Here is a 19677-nt window from a genome sequence, read left to right as displayed (position 1 = left end):
GACAATGGGTCTAGTTGGAGCTGCAGCTGTGGCCTACACCACAGCCATGGCAATACCAGTCCCTCAACCCACTGAGCAAGGCCAGGGATCAAACCTACATCCTCACAGAGACAGTGCCAGGTCCTCAACTCTCTGAGCCACAACGGGAACTCCTGCTCTGTTAATCTTCTAACCCATTAAGTATGTGTATGTGCATGTGTGCACATGTTCGTGCATCTGAGCACATGCATAAGAGCTATTTGTATGAGTTCTAGTTCTTTATTCTGGATGTAATTGCTATGTAGTGCCACAGATATCTTCTCCCAGTTTGTTTTTATTTTCTTTTTTATTTAAAAGAAGCACTTTTTACTTAATAGAAGTGTCCTTTCCTTAAAAAAAATCCTCTTATGAAAATAAATTTCTACAGGAGTTGTATATAGTGCAAAACTTAGTTGTCTTAGGACTTCTTGAATTGTCAGCAGTAAAGATTTAGCAAAAGATCTTTATCTTTTCAGTATGTTACTTATTAGAATATCTTCTTTACATGTCAATACATAAAATGTCTTTTATGCTAGAGACATTTTGACAAAAATCCCTTGGAATCTCTTCAAGTTTGTATCTTTCTGAAGAATACCTGGTCACTAGCAACTAGTTACAAAGCGGGGAGGGGTAGTTACCACGTTTTCATAAAGATAATCATGCTTTCATAGTTCCAGATTGGAATGTATAAAAATATTTTTATTTTGAAAAGGTTGGAGGCGTGAAAGAGAAAAAAGAGATGATCAAGATGAAGTTTCCAGTGTGAGAAGTGAGGGTGGTAATATCCGAGGTTCCTTTAGAGGCCGAGGAAGAGGCCGAGGACGGGGAAGAGGACGAGGCAGAGGAAATCCTCGATGTAGGACATGATTTTTTTGTTTTGTTAAATTAGATGAACTTTGAAAAAAGTGTGCAAGTCCTCTGTTTTTCTCACTGTCCCGTATGATGTTTTAACTGATTTTATTTGTCCAATAATAAGGTGGTTTTATATTTGTTACCCCTTGAAATACTTCACTTTGGATTTTTCTTTATAGCAACTGTTTCTTTTTTTTCAGTCTGTGATTATTTTTCTTTTTCTTTACTGCATCAAGTGAACTTTGATTATGCATATGGTTATCGAGAACATGGTGAAAGGACTGATCAACCATTTCAAACAGAACTTAATACCAGTATGATGTATTACTATGATGATGGTACGGGCATTCAGGTGTATCCTGTGGAAGAAGCATTGCTTAAAGAGTATATCAAGCGTCAAATGTAAGTCAGTCATACATAAACAGGATAGGGAAATCTGTTGTAATATCAAACTTTTACATCATTGATAGTGAATATAACACATTTTCTAAGCTGTTGATTAGTAAAATTGGAGGATTTTAATAGGATATTTTTTTCAAGCAAATGTTGGTCAAGTATGTATTTTTAAAAGTTTCTATTTGGTTCATGTTATGTGTAAGACTCCTGCTTTCTCTGCTGAGGTGTTGCTTTTCTTAAAGGATATTAGTTAAAATGTCATGGCATAATGAGAATAACTAAATATAAGAATATGGGAGTTCCTTGGTGGCCTAGTGGGTTAAGAATCTGGCATTGTCACTGCTGTAGTGTGGCTTTGATCCCTAACCTGGGAATGTCCATATGCTGTGGGCATAGCCAAAAATATATCTATAAGAATATAAAAGTGCTATACACACATATGTATACACATACGTAATATATCTTTGAAACTGAAAAAGTGAAATTTAGCTCATTTGAAAATGTTTATCTAACATTTTATATGTTTATATTAAAATTTTCAAATGAACATAAATGGCAAAAAAAGGTGGTATCTTCTGGAGTTCCCCTGTGGCTCAAGGTTAAGGATCTGGTGTTGCCTCAGCTTCGTCATAGACTGTGAATGCGACTTGGATCCGGTGTTGCCATGGCTATGGTGTAGGTCGCAGCTGCAGTTCCTATTTGACTCCTGGCCCAGGAACTTCCATATGCCACAGATTCTAAGTTTGTTTTTTGTTTTCTTTCTTTGTGACATATTAAAAGGTGACTAAGTAATTTTTATTAGTTTGGACTTTTTACTCTAGTTCTTGTAATAGTTGCTTTCTGTATATTGAAGTTGAAGTTTAGGAGAACACTAGTTTGTTCTGTTATCTTTAAGGGAAAAACCTCTCTACATATTAGTATTGTGTGGGATGTTTTGCATATTTATGTGGTGTGTTTATATAGTGATGAGAAAAACATTCCCAAGTGATTTGCATAGTAGTTTGTTGAAATTTGAACTTTTTATCTTTACAAGGGGAAGGAAGAAAGATATTTTTGAAAGGGCATAAGCTTTTAAGAACATCCATCTTTATTTTAAAATGAAAGTGGACCCTAGTGTGTTACTAGAAAATAATTTCTTCTTCAGCATCAGCCAGGCATCCTCCTGGGATACCTTCATGGTGGATTTGATTGGCTTATGGTACAAAGCAACTTGTTTATTTTATTTTTGCTTCTTTTGTTACAGTTGACGCAAACACTGAAGAAATGGGCCTTTTTATGGGCAGAAAGTACCTGGCATGTGGCTATCAACTTCAAACCACTATTCCTGTCTTTTTTGTAACTCCTGCTGCCAGGTCCCTTCTGAGACCTGACAGTGGACATGAAACTCCATGTCAGGATAATCGGCCTCCAATGTGCTCATACAAGTGAGGGAGGAGCACAGCCACTTCAGTGTTGACAAAATTTCTGATCATGCAGTGTAGAATCCAGAGCTTCTAAGGTAGGACATGGTAATGTCCCCTAGGACACTGAACAAAATGTCAGACATGGCATTGGACATGACTCCTTTTTTTTTGTTATTGTTTAGCAGTAGCATTTTTCGTAAATATAGAAGAGAATGGCTCTTTACTGTTATCATTCTCTGTTTAGTGAACATATGGATTTGAGGAGTCATGTTTTTTTTTCTCTCTCTTATGGCCACATCCAAAGCATATGCAAATTCCTGGGCCAGGGATTGAATCCGAGCCACAGCTGTGACCCATGCTGCTGCAGCTGTAGCAGTGCTGTATTGTTAACTCACCATGCCAGGCCGGAGATTGAACCTGTGCCTTTGCAGCAACCCGAGCCGCTACACTCATATTCTTAACCTACTGTGCCACAGTGGTAACTCCATGAAGAGTCATGCTTTTGACTTTGTGTCTTCAAGGTTTCTCATACATAGATAGGCTTATTCGTTAGGGTTTAGACTTTTCTTGGTGAAAAGTTACTGAAAAACTTCCTTGCCCTTGTGGAATATTAGGCTACATATTTTGGAGAAAGAGGCTTAACTTTATTATGGATGGTTGAGTTTTTAACATCATTTTAACTGAAAATGTGTATTGATAATTCCATATTTTCATGTGATGTTATTAAAAAAAATTGAAGATCTTAATTATTTCTAGCTAGGACTGTCCTTTAACATTCAGATTTAGACATGAATATGTTTGCAGCCCACTAGAATTTGTTTGTTTGTTTTTGGCCGTTCCTGTGGCATGCAGAAGTTCCTGGGCCAGGGATTGAACCCATACCATAGCAGTGATCCAAGCCACAGCAGTGATGGCACGGTATCCTTAGCCTACTAGGCCACTAGGAACTGCTAGAAGTTTTTAAAAATAAGTACTATAGGTCATAGAATGATTAATGGATTTATTTAGATTCTGTGTTTTTCATAGAATACTAGATTGAAAAGGCATCTTATTAATGATTCAGAGAAATATTTTGTCCAAGAACAGTTTTAACTTGTGACTAAATCAGATGTCTTAATGCCTGAATATTTTGAATTTAAGTATATGTATTATGTGCCTGCTCCATTTTAGGCAGCATAAAGGGGCTTTTTTTTTTTTTTTTTTTTTTTCCTTTTCTAGGGCTGCTTCCCGTTGCATATGGAGGTTCCCAGGCTAGGGGTCTAATCAGAGCCGTGGCCACTGGCCTATGCCACAGCCACAGCAATGCAGGATCTGAGCCATGTCTGCAACCTACACCACAGCTCAGGGCAACGCCGGATCCTTAACCCACTGAGCCGGGCCAGGGATCGAACCGAAGCCTCATGGTTCTTAGTTGGATTCGTTAACCACTGCGCCACAACGGGAACTCCAAAGGGCTTTTGAAATGTAACAAAAACCAGAACATGTGTATTATGTGCCTACCACATTCCAGGCACTGTGAGAAGGAATTTTGAGGTGTAACAAAAATCAGAATGTTCATTACTTCAAGAAATTTTCTTCAGTGTTTAAGAAGAGCAAATGATTCACTAGTGTTAACAAGTCATTAATAGTATTTCACAGATATGAGAGAGGTTTGCACTTTGATAGTTGGATAAATATTACAGTCTAAATAAACAACTTGGGCATTTACATTTATGCAATAAGACTTTTTTTCCCACTCAGTGAAAAGTACCTCAAAGCTAGTTTTTATATATAGGTAATTATTTTTTCAAAGTCAGAATTTGACCTAAATAACTCAAGGATATCTTTAGTTACCCAGCCTTTCATCCAAATATATAAGCTGGTGTGCTTTCTCCTAATTTGACACTCATCTCTGAAAATATTTTCTGTGATTTGGAAATAGTATAGGGTTTCTAAACTGTTTTCCATATCATCTGATGTCATGTATTTCTTTTCTATTATCATTTTCTACTTTACTGTCCTGTCTGTCTAGAATCCTATTCTCACTTTTTTTTTTTTTAGGGTCAGATAAATTTATTTATTTTTTAATTGTTACTCCCCAATGAAATTTTTTTTCTACTGTACAGCATGGTGACCCAGTTACACGTACATGTATGCATTCTATTTTCTCACGTTATCATGCTCCATCACAAGTGACTAGACATAGTTCGCAGTGCTACAAAGCAGGATCTCATTGCTAATCCATTCCAAAGGCCATAGTTTGGATCTATTAACCCCTGGCTCCCCATCCACCCCACACCCTCCCCCTCCCTGTTCTCACTTTTTTTGGGGGGTCTTTTTGCCATTTCTTGGGCCTCTCCAGTGGCATATGGAGGTTCCCAGGGTAGGGGTCAAATCAGAGCTGTAGCTGCTGGTCTACGCCAGAGCCACAGCAACTCGGGATCCGAGCTGCATCTGTGAGCTACACCACAGCTCAGGGCAACGCCGGATCCTTAACCCACTGAGCAAGGCCAGGGATCAAACCCACAACCTCATGGTTCCCAGTTGGATTCGTTAACCATTGAGCCACGACGGGAACTCCTGTTCTCACTTTTTATATGCAGGCTGTAATTTAAACAGAGGTTTATCAAGTGCCATTATTAGATGTATCCTTCATATTTTCTTATATCTTGGAACTTGGCATTGATGATACAGTTTGTCCATTTACATTTCTCTCTGTACTTTCCTAGAGAAGATTAGGTGTGTAAGTTACTTGTTTGTTTTTTCATTCATTTATATGCCTCATGGTGTTGTAGATATTCTTTGTTTAGCTATATTGTTTATTCTTAATGCCTTTTATATCAAAGGGGGAGATCTTGAATCATTCAAATATAAAGTTGTGTGCACCTATGCCCATGTATTCACTCAGTTTTTACTAAGCATTATACTGATTGCTAGGGTTCAGAAGTATTAAACAATTTCAGTACCCTGACAATTTAGAAAACAAGACAAACCAGTTTACTCTGTAAACTTAACAAAGAATACTTCCGGTAAACCATTATTCTCAGTGATTAGAAAAAGTGGGAAGGCACTCTGTTGACTTGTGCTGAGCTTTGTTATTTAGTGTTTAAAAGAAGCAAGTTAAAGTAGCTTTCATATGAATTTTTTCGCTTAGTTAACTCATTAAAAAGTCAGTTATTGGAGTTCCCGCTGTGCGAAGCAGGCTAAGGATCCAGTGTTGTCTCTGCAGCGACTAAGGTTGATGTTGGAGCACAGGTTCAATCCCTGACCCACCGCAGTGGCTTAAGGATCTGCTGTTTCTGCAGCTGTGTGCAATGTAGTTTACAGCTGTGGCTGGGATTGGATCCCTTTCCTGAGAACTTCCACATGCCTTGGATGTGCAAAAGAAAGTCAATTATTGGACTATTTTAAAGTATAATGCTTATGGAGTTCCCATCGTGGCGCAGTGGAAACGAATCCAACTAGGGACCATGAGGTTGTGGGTTTGATCCCTGGCCTTGCTCAGTGGGTTAAGGATCTGGCGTTGCCGTGAGCTGTGGTGTAGGTCGAAGACGCAGCTCGGATCCAGCGTTGCCGTGGCTCTGGTGTAGGCCGGCAGCTACAGCTCGGATTAGACTCCTAGCCTGGGAACCTCCATATGCCACGGGTGTGGCCCTAAGAAGCAAAAAAATAAAGTATAATGCTTATGATGTTAATTGTTTATATTTAGGTCAAGCTAATCTAAGTAGAGGTTAGTTTTGAGGAGATAATCAGTGGCTGTTATTGTATCTACCCTATCTATGTTGTATTAAATATAAATGTTATTAATAAAAGTTTTATAGCAATTGATATGAGTAGTGGATGTTTTAATTTCCTGTTGAATAAATTGATAAAATTTATGTTTACTTATTCTCTTTTCAGTGAATATTATTTCAGTATAGAAAACTTGGAACGGGACTTCTTTCTGAGAAGAAAGATGGATAAGCAAGGTTTCTTACCTATTTCCCTGATTGCTGGTTTTCACCGTGTTCAAGCTCTCACTACAAACCTTAATCTCATTTTAGAGGTAATTATTTATCTACAAAACAGCCTGTACTTATAAAACTGCTGAACCTAACATTGCTCTAAAAAATAGTCTATTAAACAATTTTTTTTTTTTTTTTTGGTCTTTTTTGTTGTTGTTGCTATTTCTTGGGCCGCTCCCACGGCATATGGAGGTTCCCAGGCTAGGGGTCTAATCAGAGCTGTAGCCATCGGCCTACGCCAGAGCCACAGCAACGCGGGATCCGAGCTGAGTCTGTAACCTACACCACAGCTCACGGCAACGCCAGATTGTTAACCCACTGAGCAAGCGCAGGGACTGAACCCGCAACCTCATGGTTCCCAGTCGGCTTCGTTAACCACTGCGCCACGACGGGAACTCCTATTAAACAATTTTAAGGAAAAAGTAAAAACAGTTTGTTGTTGCCTAATGCTTAACTGCATCTCAAAGTGGTTTTTTTTTTTTTTCCCCGTTTTGTAAACCCAAATATTTATGTCTAACCTTGGAAACCCCTCAAAGAATTACTAACGATGTTTCTGCCTGTTTTTAACCTGGTCCTTCTTAGATGGCTTGAACTGCAATACAAACTTGAACTTTCTTGGGTGTTCTTGGTCCTTTATTCTTTAGGTTGCTATAAAATAGCATATATTCCCATTATTAAAAACCTGAGAATATTTCCTATATTACAGACGGGCTAATTTAAAATAGTCTTCATGATACAGTAGGGACTTGAGCTTCCCAGCAGTGACAATGTTGGATCCTTACCCTCTTGCACCACATAAGAACTCAGGTTGTGTTCTTGATGCTTTTGTTAAATTTCTTGTCTATTCTTTTTCAGAAATGCTTTCAATATTCTGTTTGCTGTTCCCTACATGCATACAATCAGATTTATTCTTTTTGCTATATAGTTCTCTAAATTTTGATAGGCTTATACCCTGTGCCCTCTGTGTAGCCAATCCCTTTATCCATATGTGGGCACCTGGGAATCACAGATCTGATTTTCTTGTTCTAGTTGTAAAACATTTTCCAGAATATCATGGAAATAAATAGACAGTTTATAATCTTTTGTTTCTGATTTCTTAGCATGGTATTTTTGAGAGACATTCATGTTGTTGCATGTGTCAGTAGTTTGTTCTTCCTGTTGACTAGTATTAGCTACTACAATTTATTCAGTCATTTGTTGATAGACATTTATATTATTTCCAGTTTTTAGAGATTAGGAGTAAAGCATAGGTCTTTGCGTGTATATACAAAGTGTTCAGTTTTGTTGGGTAAATATTGAGGATTGTGATTGCTGGAATGTGTGGTAAGTATATGTGCAACTATAAGAAATTGCCAGCCTATTGTCCAAAGTGGGTTTAACCATTTTGCATGCCACCATTTTGTATGAGCATTTCCATTTGCTGCATGGCCTCATCAGCACTTGGTATTATCAATTTTTTGAATAATGAGTAAGTTTGTTATTGTGGTTTTACTTTATGTTTTCCCAGTGACTTTGAGCATCTTTTTATGTGTTTATTTGCCATCAGTGTACCTTATTTGTTAAAATATCTGTTCAAATCATTGCTTATTTTTATTGGACTGTTTGTTTTTTAAGTTATTGAATTGTAAGATTTCCTTATTCTGGATACAAGTCCTTTAAATATAGTTTACAAGTTTTTTTTTTTTTTTCGGCCTTTGAGTTATCTTTGACTATTTTTTAATTTTTAAATCTTTTGTCTTTCTTTAGGGCTGTACCCATAGCATATGGAGGTTCCCAGGCTCGGGGTCTGACATGAGCTGTAGCTGCTGGCCTATACCAGAGCCACAGCAATGCACGATCCGAGCCCCATTTGCGACCTATACCACAGCTCATATGGCATCGCTGGATCCTTAACCCACTGAGCAAAGCCGGGGATCAAACCCATGTCCTTATGGATGTTAGTCAGGTTCGCTGACTTCTGAGCCACAATGGGAACTCCTATCTTTGACTACTTTAGCAAATGTTTTAAAAACCAGCTGTAGGAGTTCCCTTCGTGGCTCAGTGGTTAACGAATCCAACTAGGAACCATGAGGTTGTGGGTTCGATCCCTGGCCTTGCTCAGTGGGTTAAGGATCCGGCATTGCCGTGAGCTGTGGTATAGGTTGCAGACGGGGCTCGGATCTAGCATTACTGTGGCTCTGGTGAAGGCTGGCAGCTATAGCTCTGATTAGACCCCGAGCCTGGGAACCTCCATATGCCACAGATGTGGCCCTAAAAAGACAAAAGACCAAAAAAATAAAAACGTGGAGTTCCCGTCGTGGCGCAGTGGTTAACGAATCCGACTAGGAACCATGAGGTTGCAGGTTCGGTCCCTGCCCTTGCTCAGTGGGTTAAGGATCCGGCGTTGCCATGAGCTGTGGTGTAGGTTGCAGACGCGGCTCGGATCCCGCGTTGCTGTGGCTCTGGTGTAGGCCGGTGGCTACAGCTCCGATTGGACCCCTAGCCTGGGAACCTCCATATACCGTGGGAGCGGCCCAAGAAATAGCAACAACAACAACAACAACAACAAAAAAAAAAAATAAAATAAATAAAATAAAAACGTGCTGTAGGGAAGTCTGGGTTTTCAAAACACTATAAACTAGTGCTTTTTAAAAAAATATAGCCATTTTTTGTTTTATGAAAAAAATTACTTCAAACAATGCCATTATTATATTTATTTATATACACTTTGACCCGCCTCCACATTCATGGCACATGGACGTTCACAGGCCAGGGACTGAACTCACACCACCACAGAGGCAGCTCTAGATATTCACCTGCTGTGCTACACTGGGAATGCCACATAGACACTATTTAAGTAAAGTTTCTGTATATGGTAATTTTAAGAAAACTCATTTTTTTCTTGCAAAGTTTATCCTAGAGCAGATACTATGATGGTGTTCATAGTAGAAAGAGCAATTTTCGCATTACTATTTTGGTTAGCATTATTAATACATAGTGGCTGATTTATAGTAAGAAATAATACTAGTTTCAGTGAAATGCAGAAATACATAAGCGTGGTTATTTAGAACAGCATAGGCCTGCATTCACTTAACATTCATTATTTACTTGCCATTTATTACAGTGGGAAAGATGTCTTTTCCCTTAGAAGGTAAGGGCTTCATTACGCTTTGCAGTATAAAGATAGCGATTTAGAGCATGGACTCGAGAACCTACATACATATCCTCCTAGCTTTGTGACTTCAGGAAGTGTCCTAAGACTTCTTAAGGTAGAAATTGTAACAACAATACGTATCATACTGTTGTCAGCAGTATGAAATGTGTAATGGTAGTATCTGGCCTTCACATTAAGCTCTAAGTAAGAATTTGCTGTTACTGTTAGTTTTCAAGAATATCCTTTGGGGAGTTCCTGTCGTGGCTCAGTGGTTAATGAATCCAACTAGGAACCATGAGGTTGCGGATTTGATCCCTGGCCTTACTCAGTGGTTTAAGGATCTGGTGTTGCTGTGAGCTGTGGTGTAGGTCGTAGACGCGGCTTGTAGACACGGCCTGGGAACCTCCATATACTGTGGGTGTGGCCCTGGAAAAGACAAAAAGACAAAAAAACAAAAAAAGAATATCCTTCTATTGATCACTCCTTTGATCTTCACTCCATTTCTACTAGCTTTTTCCTATATTTATTTGGATATGGTCAAGTCTTTCTTTGCTTGAAAAAAACTCTCAAAAGAAGCAAAATACACAGGGGTCAAATCAGAGCTGTAGCTGCCAGCGTGTGCCACAGCCATAGCAGCAAAGGATCCAAGCACATCTGCGACCTACACCAGGTCATGGCAATGCCGGATACTTAACCCACTGAGCAAGGCCAGGGATCGAATCGGCCTCCTCATGGATACTAGGCTTGTTACCACCAATCCATAACAGGAACTCCCAAAATATACTTTTGAGTGCATTTACACAGCCAAGCTTACTGAATCTGTTTTCTCTTCTCCCATTCATTTTTCACCTTTCTGCATTCTTTTTTTTCCTTTGATATATGTGTATATTGTAATATGATTGCTAATGTAGCTTTATCACTTAACATAGTTATAGTACACTGTATTTGTCCATAGTATTGTACTGTGATTTAGGTCTCTTAAGGCTTATTTGCTACTGATTATAAGATTGTACCGTTAAACAACATCAGTCTTAGCCCCTCCCCATCCCCTGATAACCACCATTTTACTTGTTTTTTTTTGCAAGTCTGATTTTAGATTCCACATATAAGTGATATCATATAGTATTTTCCCCATTGTATTTATCTCATGTAATGTGTTCAAGATACCAGGAATGACAGGGTATCCTCCTTTCTCATGGTTGAATAATAGTCTGTTGTGTAGGTATACCACATCTTTCTTATCCATTCATTTATTAATGGATAGTTGTCTCTCTATCTGGGCTCCTGTGAAATAACGCTGTAATATACACAAGAGTGCATGGATCTCTGAAAAAATTTTTTCATTTCCTTTGGGTATAAACCTAGAAGTGAGTGGAATTGCTGGATCACATGATAAATCCAGCTTTTGCATTCTTTTTTTTTTGTCGTCTTAAGGCCGCACCAGCAACATATGGAAGTTCCCAGGCTAAGGGTCGAATCAGAGCTTTAGTGCCTAGCCTACGCCACAGCCACAGCAATGCCAGATCCAAACCATATTTGTGACCTACACCACAGCTCATCCGGCAATGCCGGATCCTTAACCCACTGAGCAAGGCCAGGGATTGAACCTCTGTCCTCATGGTTACTAGTTAGATTGGTATCTGCTGCTCCATGATGAGAATTGCTGCATTATATTTACATTTAATTCTAATTTAATTTTTTTGACCGTACCCACGGTGTGTGGAAGTTCCTGGACCAGGGATCAAACCCACATTACAGCAGTGACAATGCCAGATCCTTAAACCAATGCACCCCCTTGGAACTCCCACCTTATTGCATTCTTGATGCTTGCTCCACAACTGAGAACTATTTGTGTTGTCTGTTGTTAGATTCAGTTGACCCTGGCTCTGCAACCAATCAGTTCTGTATCTGTATTTCAAGTTATTTAATCTCCTCAGGCGTTAATTTTCTAGTTTTTATAATTGAACAAATAATTCTAAGGCTGTCATAGACTATATGGACTTAGAAGAGAAATTAATATAACTGTGAAGTCCTTATAACTTTGCCCACTACTCTCATCTGAAACTTTGTTTCCCAAATTGGCTGACCTTGTAGGTCCACAGAATGTTCACTGCTCTCTTCTCATTCTCTCTCTCTCTCTCTCTTTTTTTTTTTTTTTTTTTTTTGGCTACACCCCATAGCATGTGGAAGTTCCTAGGCCAGGGATCAAACCTGAGCCACAGCAGCAAACCAAGCTACTGTAGTGACAAGACCAGAGCCTTAACCTCTTGCACCACAACAGAACTCCAAGTGCTGCTCTCTTCTTATCTAGGTCTTTCACATGCTGGTTTTTGTCCTAGTACTCATCATAGGACCAGGAACTAGGGATATATATTTCAGCATTGGTGGTAATTCATAATAGGTATCATTAAGAAAGGGGCCAAAAATAATAGAAAAAACCTTGGTCACCCAGAAATATTGACTGTATACTGTAGTTCATTGTTTAGGAGTTCAAGATTTGGTTTTAGTAAAAATATGTCTAACTCTGTTTTGTCTAGTTTTCCTTAATTTGTGTATGTTACATCTTTTTAAGTTTTTGTTTTTGTTTATTTCTTGGCCTCCCTGAGGCATATGGCGTTTCCAAGCCAGGGTTCAGATTTGAGGTGCAATTGCAGCCTACCCTGTGCCTGTGACAATGCCAGATCCTTTAACCCACTGTGCCAGTCGGGGGATTGAACCTGTGTCCTGGTGCTACAGAGACACTGCCGATCCCATTGGCCCATAGTGGGAACTCACTGTCTTTAAGTTTTTGCATGAGTCTTTTAAGGCCTAAATGACCGCTTTTCCCTTGTCTGGTCTCTCTATTTTCTTCAATTTATTTATTTTTTTTAACAAATTAATTTCTGGTGATTTAAAATTGACAGAGTAGGAGTTCCCATCATGGCTCAGTGGTTAATGAACCTGACTAGTAACCATGAGGTTGTGGGTTCGATCCCTGGCCTTGATCAGTGGGTTAAGGATCTGGTGTTGCCGTGAGCTATGGTGTAGGTCACAGATAGGGCTCAGATATCCCGTGTTGGTGTGGCTCTGGCGTAGGCTAGCAGCTACAGTTCTGATTAGACCCCTAGCCTAGGAACCTCCGTATACCATGGGTGTGGCCCTAAAAAGACAAAAGACAAAAGACCAAAAAAAAAAAAAAAATTCAAAGGGTATATGGTGAAAAATTTCCTTCTCATCCTTCACCAACAATGAACTAGTTAAATCTTCCTTGCTGTGGCAGCTGGTGTTACTTGTTTTTTGTATATTCCTCCTGAGATAGTTTGTCTTTTGCTACATATACTATTATGCCCCTTCCTTTTATAAAAACAGCATGTATTGTAAGATCATTTGATAGATGTATATAGAGAACTTTTAATTTTTTTCTTGAAAATTTTTCTTTAAATTGAGACATAACTATAATTTCTGATACATTTTAAGATTATAGATGACAATACATTTTAAGATTATAGATGACTTTCCCCCTATGTATATTCCTCTGTTACTGCCACGTAGATTAAGATAGGCTTTTCAGCATCCCAGGGAGCTCCCTTGTATCCTGTCATAGTCAGAACCACTGCTCTCCTCAGAGAGCTCCCTCACTTGTTTTATTATCAAACAGTTTATTTGAATTCTTTTCTATAAAGCTTAATCCATGTTGCTGGTGTGTGGCAGTTGTTTATTTTCTCTTTTGGAGTAGTAATCCATTGTATGAATATAACTATTTTTTCATAAATTATATTTATATGATATAAGCTTAGTTCTTATATATGCTGTTAAACATTTTTCCAAAGTATTTAACTGCTTAAAACTACCACCATTGAGAGTTTGATTGGCCTCACATCCTAGCCAACACTATTGGCAGGCTTTTTTACAAAACATTATTTTGAATATTTTAAACCTATGGTTTTAAGGATTATTTTTCTTTTCTTTCTGTCTTTTTGGGACAGCACCCATGGCATGTGGAAGTTCCTAGGCTAGGGGTCAAATCGGAGCTGTAGCTGCTAACCTACACCACAGCAATAGCAACGCAGGATCTGAGCCACATCTGTGACCTAAACCACAGCCCACGGAAGCTCCGGATCCTTAACCCACTGAGCAAGGTGAGGGATTGGACCTGCATCCTCATGGATACTAGTCGGGTTTGTTACTGCTGAGCCACAATGGGAACTCCAAGGATTATTTATCTTTTTTTCCTTTTTAAAAATTCAGGTATAAATAACATATTGTAAAATTTAGGAGTCTTAGGTGTTCAGTTTTGAGTTTTGAAAATTGTGTAAGGCTCCTCCAAACAGTTCATTACTCTAAAAACTTTTTTTTTTTTTTTGACTTTTTTGCCATTTCTAGGGCTGCTTCTGTGGCATATGGAGGTTCCCAGGCTAGGGGTCTAATTGGAGCTATAGTTGCTGGCCTATACCAGGGCCACAGCTACTCGGGATCCAAGCCTCGTCTGCAACCTACACCACAGCTCATGGCAACGCAGGATCCAAGCCACGTCTGTGACACACATCACAGCTCATGGCAATGTCAGATCCTTAACTCACTGATCGAGGCCAGGGATGGAACCCGCAACCTCATAGTTCCTAGTTGGATTCTTTCCGCTCTGCCACAACAGGAAGTCCATGTTGAGTTGTTATATTTGTATTTTTCCTAATTTCTAAATGTGAATACCCTTGAATTTTATTAAAATTCAGATCACTAAGGCTCTAGTTGTTTTTTTTTTTCTTTTTTGAAGAAATTTAGTTTTAGTTTATCCTTAAATTATAGAACATTTATTTTTCAGAGACACCATATCCCCAGTGGCTAAGAGTTTAGTGATGAACAGATAATAAATGGTTTGAGTCCTGGTATCATAACCTCATACTAAGTCTATGATGTTTATCAAGTTACTTAATTTCTTTGAGCCTAGTTTCCTCACCTATGATACCTACCTTACACTTACAGGGTGTTATGAGGAATCTGTGTGTGTTTATTCAATAATGGTGTCATTTATTACAATAATTGAATATAATCCTAAATTTTATTTGGTGATAAGGAAGACAAAAGGAAATATGATAGGGAAAACCTGACAATAAAAATTCTAGTAGAAGTGGGAGTTCCCTTTGTGGCTTAGCGAGTTACAAACCCGACTAGTACCTATGAGGATGTGGTTTTGATCCCTGGCTTCGCTCAGTGGGTTAAGGATCCCGCATTGCTTTGGCCGTGGTATAGGCCAGCAATTGCAGCTCTGATTTCAACCCTAGCCTGGGAACATCTGTATGCTGCAGGTGTATCCTTAAAAAAAAAAAAAAAAATTTGTAGTAAAAGTTGTTTGCTTCTAGTTGATCCTTAGTTGACTATTCTAATTGTGAAAACCAGATCACATGCTGCATGTTAAGTAAGGATATTTGTTACTTTAGAGGCAAATGATTTAAAATTTGTTCTAAGTAGTTCATGGATATTTTTAGAAACGTTAAAATTTAACTATAGTATAGGATGTACAATTAAAAACATTTTTTGAATGAAACTTATTTAATAGCTCAAAATTCCTATCTATAGGCCCTGAAAGATAGCACAGAAGTGGAAATCGTGGACGAGAAAATGAGAAAAAAAATAGAACCAGAAAAATGGCCAATTCCGGGTCCTCCTCCACGTAGCGTGCCGCAGACAGACCTTTCTCAGCTGATTGATTGCCCAGAGTTCGTACCAGGCCAAGCCTTTTGTTCACATACAGGTAACAGCTTTCCTTATAGAGCAAACAGTCTAACAGTGAGCTCTTTAGTGCTATTTACCTGTCTTTTTTAAAGTTTTATTTAGACTTAATGGGAAAATTAAAGATAACTCAGTGACTTTTGATGCTTTAAATTGTATTCGTGTTGCTTCCACAGAACGTTATTAATTAAATACAGATTTAAGAATTATGAGTGGAGCTCTGCTGTTTACTCTTAAATTTTTTGTGTGCTTTGTCACATGTGGAGTTTCTACCTATCTTTTTAATTTTACCAGATTATTATAAATATATTGTGTTAATATCCCCTCGAAGATTGGAAGAGTCTAAAAGTCTTATACTGTAGAATGGGGATAGTTTTCCTTTAATTTTTTTTCCAAAGTGCTTCAACTTTGTCTTGAAAAGACAAGATGACCTATATTCTATAGCAGAATTGAGATCTCTTATGAAATTATTTTAATTATACATTAAAGAATTGGTGATACTTAGAATTTCCAAAAATTGCTTTAATGTTAAGAATTTTTTCCTGGATCATTTTTAAGACATTCCCTCTTGGGAAAAAAAATATGTGTGCTTAAACTTTTTTCAGTCAGGGTGATGATCTGCTGATGCTCTTGGATGTCATTTGATCGGAATATACAGAGGAATAGGTGATTCACTGAAATATCATTATAAACATTGGAACAAAATCGTGCTGCAGGAATGAAAACGACCAGACTTCTATGCAAGAATGTCTACTACCAACTCCTTGTGGAGGAGGTTGGGCCAACACTACAGTGGAGATAAACACCTTTGTGATGATGGTGACAGACCAGAGGACTACTGTTGTTTTTATAGCAGCTGCCCATTTGTGTGTTATTAGCCTGGGCTGCATGTGCTACGTTTATTCATGGTGGGAAAGTTAATTATCATTCTGGAAATATTGAAAGATTCTGTCTTTTCCTTCCAAACTTATGTACTTGTGTCTAGATCAATAAAGCACAGATAGAGAGGCTTGAGTGAAATATCCCAGATTGTTAGGTCCTTTGCTATTTGATTTGCTCTTCAGTATAGTATACGTTGCATAACTCACATGTTGTCATAATATTTCACATGGACTATAAAATTTATTAATGTGGACACTAAGGGATAAAAAACTGAGGAAATGGATGAGAGTATTTTTTTTTTACTCTTCCAAATGTATTTTTGATACACCATTATAGAGACTTGCCATCAATAAAGCACTGGTAGATAGTCTCACAGATATTTTTATTTAGTGTTTCTTTGATTGTCAGCCCTCTGTGCCTCTAAACCTAGCCTAGCAAGCAACTTGGGCAAGTGTTGTAAAGTTGAAGAACTTATAAGTGACATTTTTTAGGGTTTTTAAAGAATGTCTGATTGTATAAGTTAGCTTAATTTATTGTATAAACTTGGGGTCCAAGATGACATTTTAAGCCTTCTTATGAATAGGCATTAGGTGAGTTTGGTAAAATAGAAAATACTTTTTCCACGGGGTAGCTAATAATAGGTCAGTCAAGTTGATGATGCCTGTCCATTAACCATTTATGTATTATTAATAAAATTACAAGAATAAAATCACAATGTTTGTATATTTTTGTGTGTTTTTTAATATACACTCATTTACATGCACATACATATTGCCTAAAACAAGTCAACATATATTTAAATATCAGTTTTTATTGTCTTTAGGTTATACATCAGATACTAGATGAATAATAAAGCCATGAGGAAAGATGGAGTGTACTTAGAGTTATACTGATTCACATTGTATCATAGGAATAAATATGTAAATTAATATGTTCCCCATTTCTGATATTAATAATTGCTCTCTGATAAGAAAGCCTTAGTTTCCTAAATTCAATAGAGAGTAGTATGTCACCAAGATTTTGAAATGGAAATAAGGGTAGTCAATGTAGATTGTTATAATCTGAATCTATGGGTAGAGAAAAGTAGTGAGGTTTTATCTATATTCTTTTTATGTCAAAAGAGAAGACTTTTTTTTTTTTTTGCTTTTTAGGGCTGCACCTGCGACATATGGAGGTTCCCAGGCTAGGGGTCCAATTGAAGCTATAGCTGCTGGCTTACACCACGGCCACAGCAATGCCAGATCCAAGCGGTGTCTGTGACCTACACTACAGCTCACTGCAATGCCGGTTCCCTAACCCACTGAGCAAAATCAGGTATCAACCCACAACCTCATGGTTCCTAGTCACATTTGTTAACCACTGAGCCACGACGGGAACTCCAGACTTTAAATTTTAAAAACATGACCTCTAATGTGTACTTTCAACATTTTTGGTCCTTTTTATCGAAAGAATTAAAATTTCCATTTTTTTTTCCCTCTAAGGAGGTTGAATTGTCCAACATGGCATGGCCTTTGCACTGTGCAGAAGAACTTAATGCACCAGAAATGGTTGATTATGGGAAAGGTAAATTTCTTTTTTTTTTTTTTTTTTTTTTGTCTTTTTAGGGCCACACCACGGCGTATGGAAGTTCCCAGGCTCTAGGCGTCAGGTCGGAGCTGTAGCTGCCAGCCTATGCCACAGCCACAGCAACGCCAGGTCTGAGCTGGGTCTGCGACCTACACCACAGCTCACAGTAATGCCAGATCCTTAACCTACCGAGTGAGGTCAAGGATTGAACCCGTTTCCTCATGGATACTACAGTATTATGCTATCAACTCTTAGGTAAAAGAATTTCATTTACCAAAATTGAAAGGTCAGTTACCTGACAATCTTAATTTTTTTGTTTTTGGCTTTAAAAAAATAGGAGGGTCCCTAGTGGTTATTGAATAAGCTGTGGGATTTCTTTTGAAAAGTTGGCATCCAGAAGTATTCTTGAATGTGCCACATATGAAATATATAATCTTTTTAAGGCAATGTATATAGTTACCCAGAGCTGTGCCTGAAGGTGGATAAAATGTCATACTAGATATTCTGAAATATTTATCTCTGGAGAATCATGTTGACAATTTTCAATTAATAAATACAGCAAAGAAAAAACTTTTTTGGTGGTTTTTTTGTTTTTATAACAATTTTGTTTAAAAACACCTTTTTTTCTAGGTTCTCACAAATTAGTGTCAAAGTATGTGTCTAATTTCTGTAAGTTTAATCATACATATTCAAACTCATTTGGTTTTGGAAGATTAGGGCTTTGCCATTACTGTTAAAATATACACATATATCGTTTAAAATCTTTTCATGACAAGAGAAAAGACAGAGAAAACCACACGGAACATATGTATGGCTTAATTATAAGGTCAACACCCTTTTATTTATTTTTATTTTTTGTTCTTTTTAGGACTGCACCCACAGCATATGGAGGTTCCCAGGCTAGAGGTCAAATTGGAACTATAGCTGCCGGTCTATGCCATAACCCCAGCAACACCAGATCTTAACCAACTAAGGGAGACTGGGGATGGAACCTGCATCCTCAGAGATAGTAGGCAGATTCGTTTCTTCTGAGCCACTACGAGAACTCCAAGATGAACACCCTTCAGAAACCAAGATTGTTCTAAATTTTCTTGTCCAAATTCTTTGGTATTTTAATGTCATTTTGTTTATAAGCACAAATGCCACGAATGTTGTGAAACCCACGACTTCATGGTAGAAACATTATTCAAGGTTAAAGAGCATTTAGAGATGATTGATAAACTTAAGTAGGTGTTTATAAAGACTCAGTTTCGGTGTTAAAAATAATAGAGACTGATTCCTCTGCCTTGTGCCAGAAACAGTTGTAGTGTGTACATGAACTATGCGTACTAATTTAGTTAGTTCTCCCAGTCACTAGGGTGGTGGATTTAGTCTACTTTTAGAGCTTTATTCACTGCATGAACCCAGATGATTTATAGTATTAGGAATAGAGTTTTCTGGAGTTAATGTTTTTTCCATTCCTATAAAAATTTTGTATTAATATTGGCAGCCCAAACCTTTTCATTTGTACTTCTTTTTATGTATCAATTGATGACACAAACCATTAGGTTGTAAGATAGCCATGTCTAGTAGAAATGTTTGCTACACAGGCAATCCTAATACTTTTAATAGCCTTAAAATCTGAAAAACAAATGAAACTAATTCTAATATATCCAGATATTATAACTAATATAAAAATATGGATCAATGCTATTTTTGTAATGTCTTTGAAGTCTGTGTATTTTACACTTATCCTGAG

The 19677-nt window shown here is 37.8% G+C and overlaps 2 protein-coding genes across 38 annotated transcripts in view; one reads left to right on the top strand and one right to left on the bottom strand.

The window, feature by feature from the left end:
• Window positions 1-19677, bottom strand: part of MFSD8 (major facilitator superfamily domain containing 8) — a 449919-nt gene that overhangs the window by 137786 nt on the left and 292456 nt on the right. The window lies entirely within an intron of this gene.
• LARP1B (La ribonucleoprotein 1B) overlaps window positions 1-19677 on the top strand; it is a 103745-nt gene that overhangs the window by 21916 nt on the left and 62152 nt on the right. For 29 of the 37 annotated variants that reach the window (XR_014812997.1, XR_014812996.1, XR_014812995.1 and 26 more), the window contains exons 6-9: window positions 731-874; window positions 1107-1272; window positions 6549-6693; window positions 15339-15513. Coding sequence is in view for 23 of the 37 variants with exons in the window: in XM_084972893.1 (XP_084829019.1) it covers window positions 731-874; window positions 1107-1272; window positions 6549-6693; window positions 15339-15513 (630 nt within the window). In the remaining 14 variants the exon portion in view is untranslated. Of the gene's footprint in view, window positions 1-730; window positions 875-1106; window positions 1273-2509; window positions 2765-6548; window positions 6694-15338; window positions 15514-19677 lie in introns of those variants that run through there. The other 8 variants (XR_014812998.1, XM_084972899.1, XM_084972900.1 and 5 more) reach the window with 2 other exon arrangements.

This window comes from Sus scrofa, chromosome 8 (assembly GCF_054392235.1).
Source record: "Sus scrofa isolate SSC_HxYL_T2T_F1_AM1 chromosome 8, Sscrofa_HxYL_maternal_Yorkshire_Landrace_v2.0, whole genome shotgun sequence".
NCBI lineage: Eukaryota > Metazoa > Chordata > Mammalia > Artiodactyla > Suidae > Sus > Sus scrofa.
This window is presented reverse-complemented; position numbering and strand designations above follow the sequence as displayed.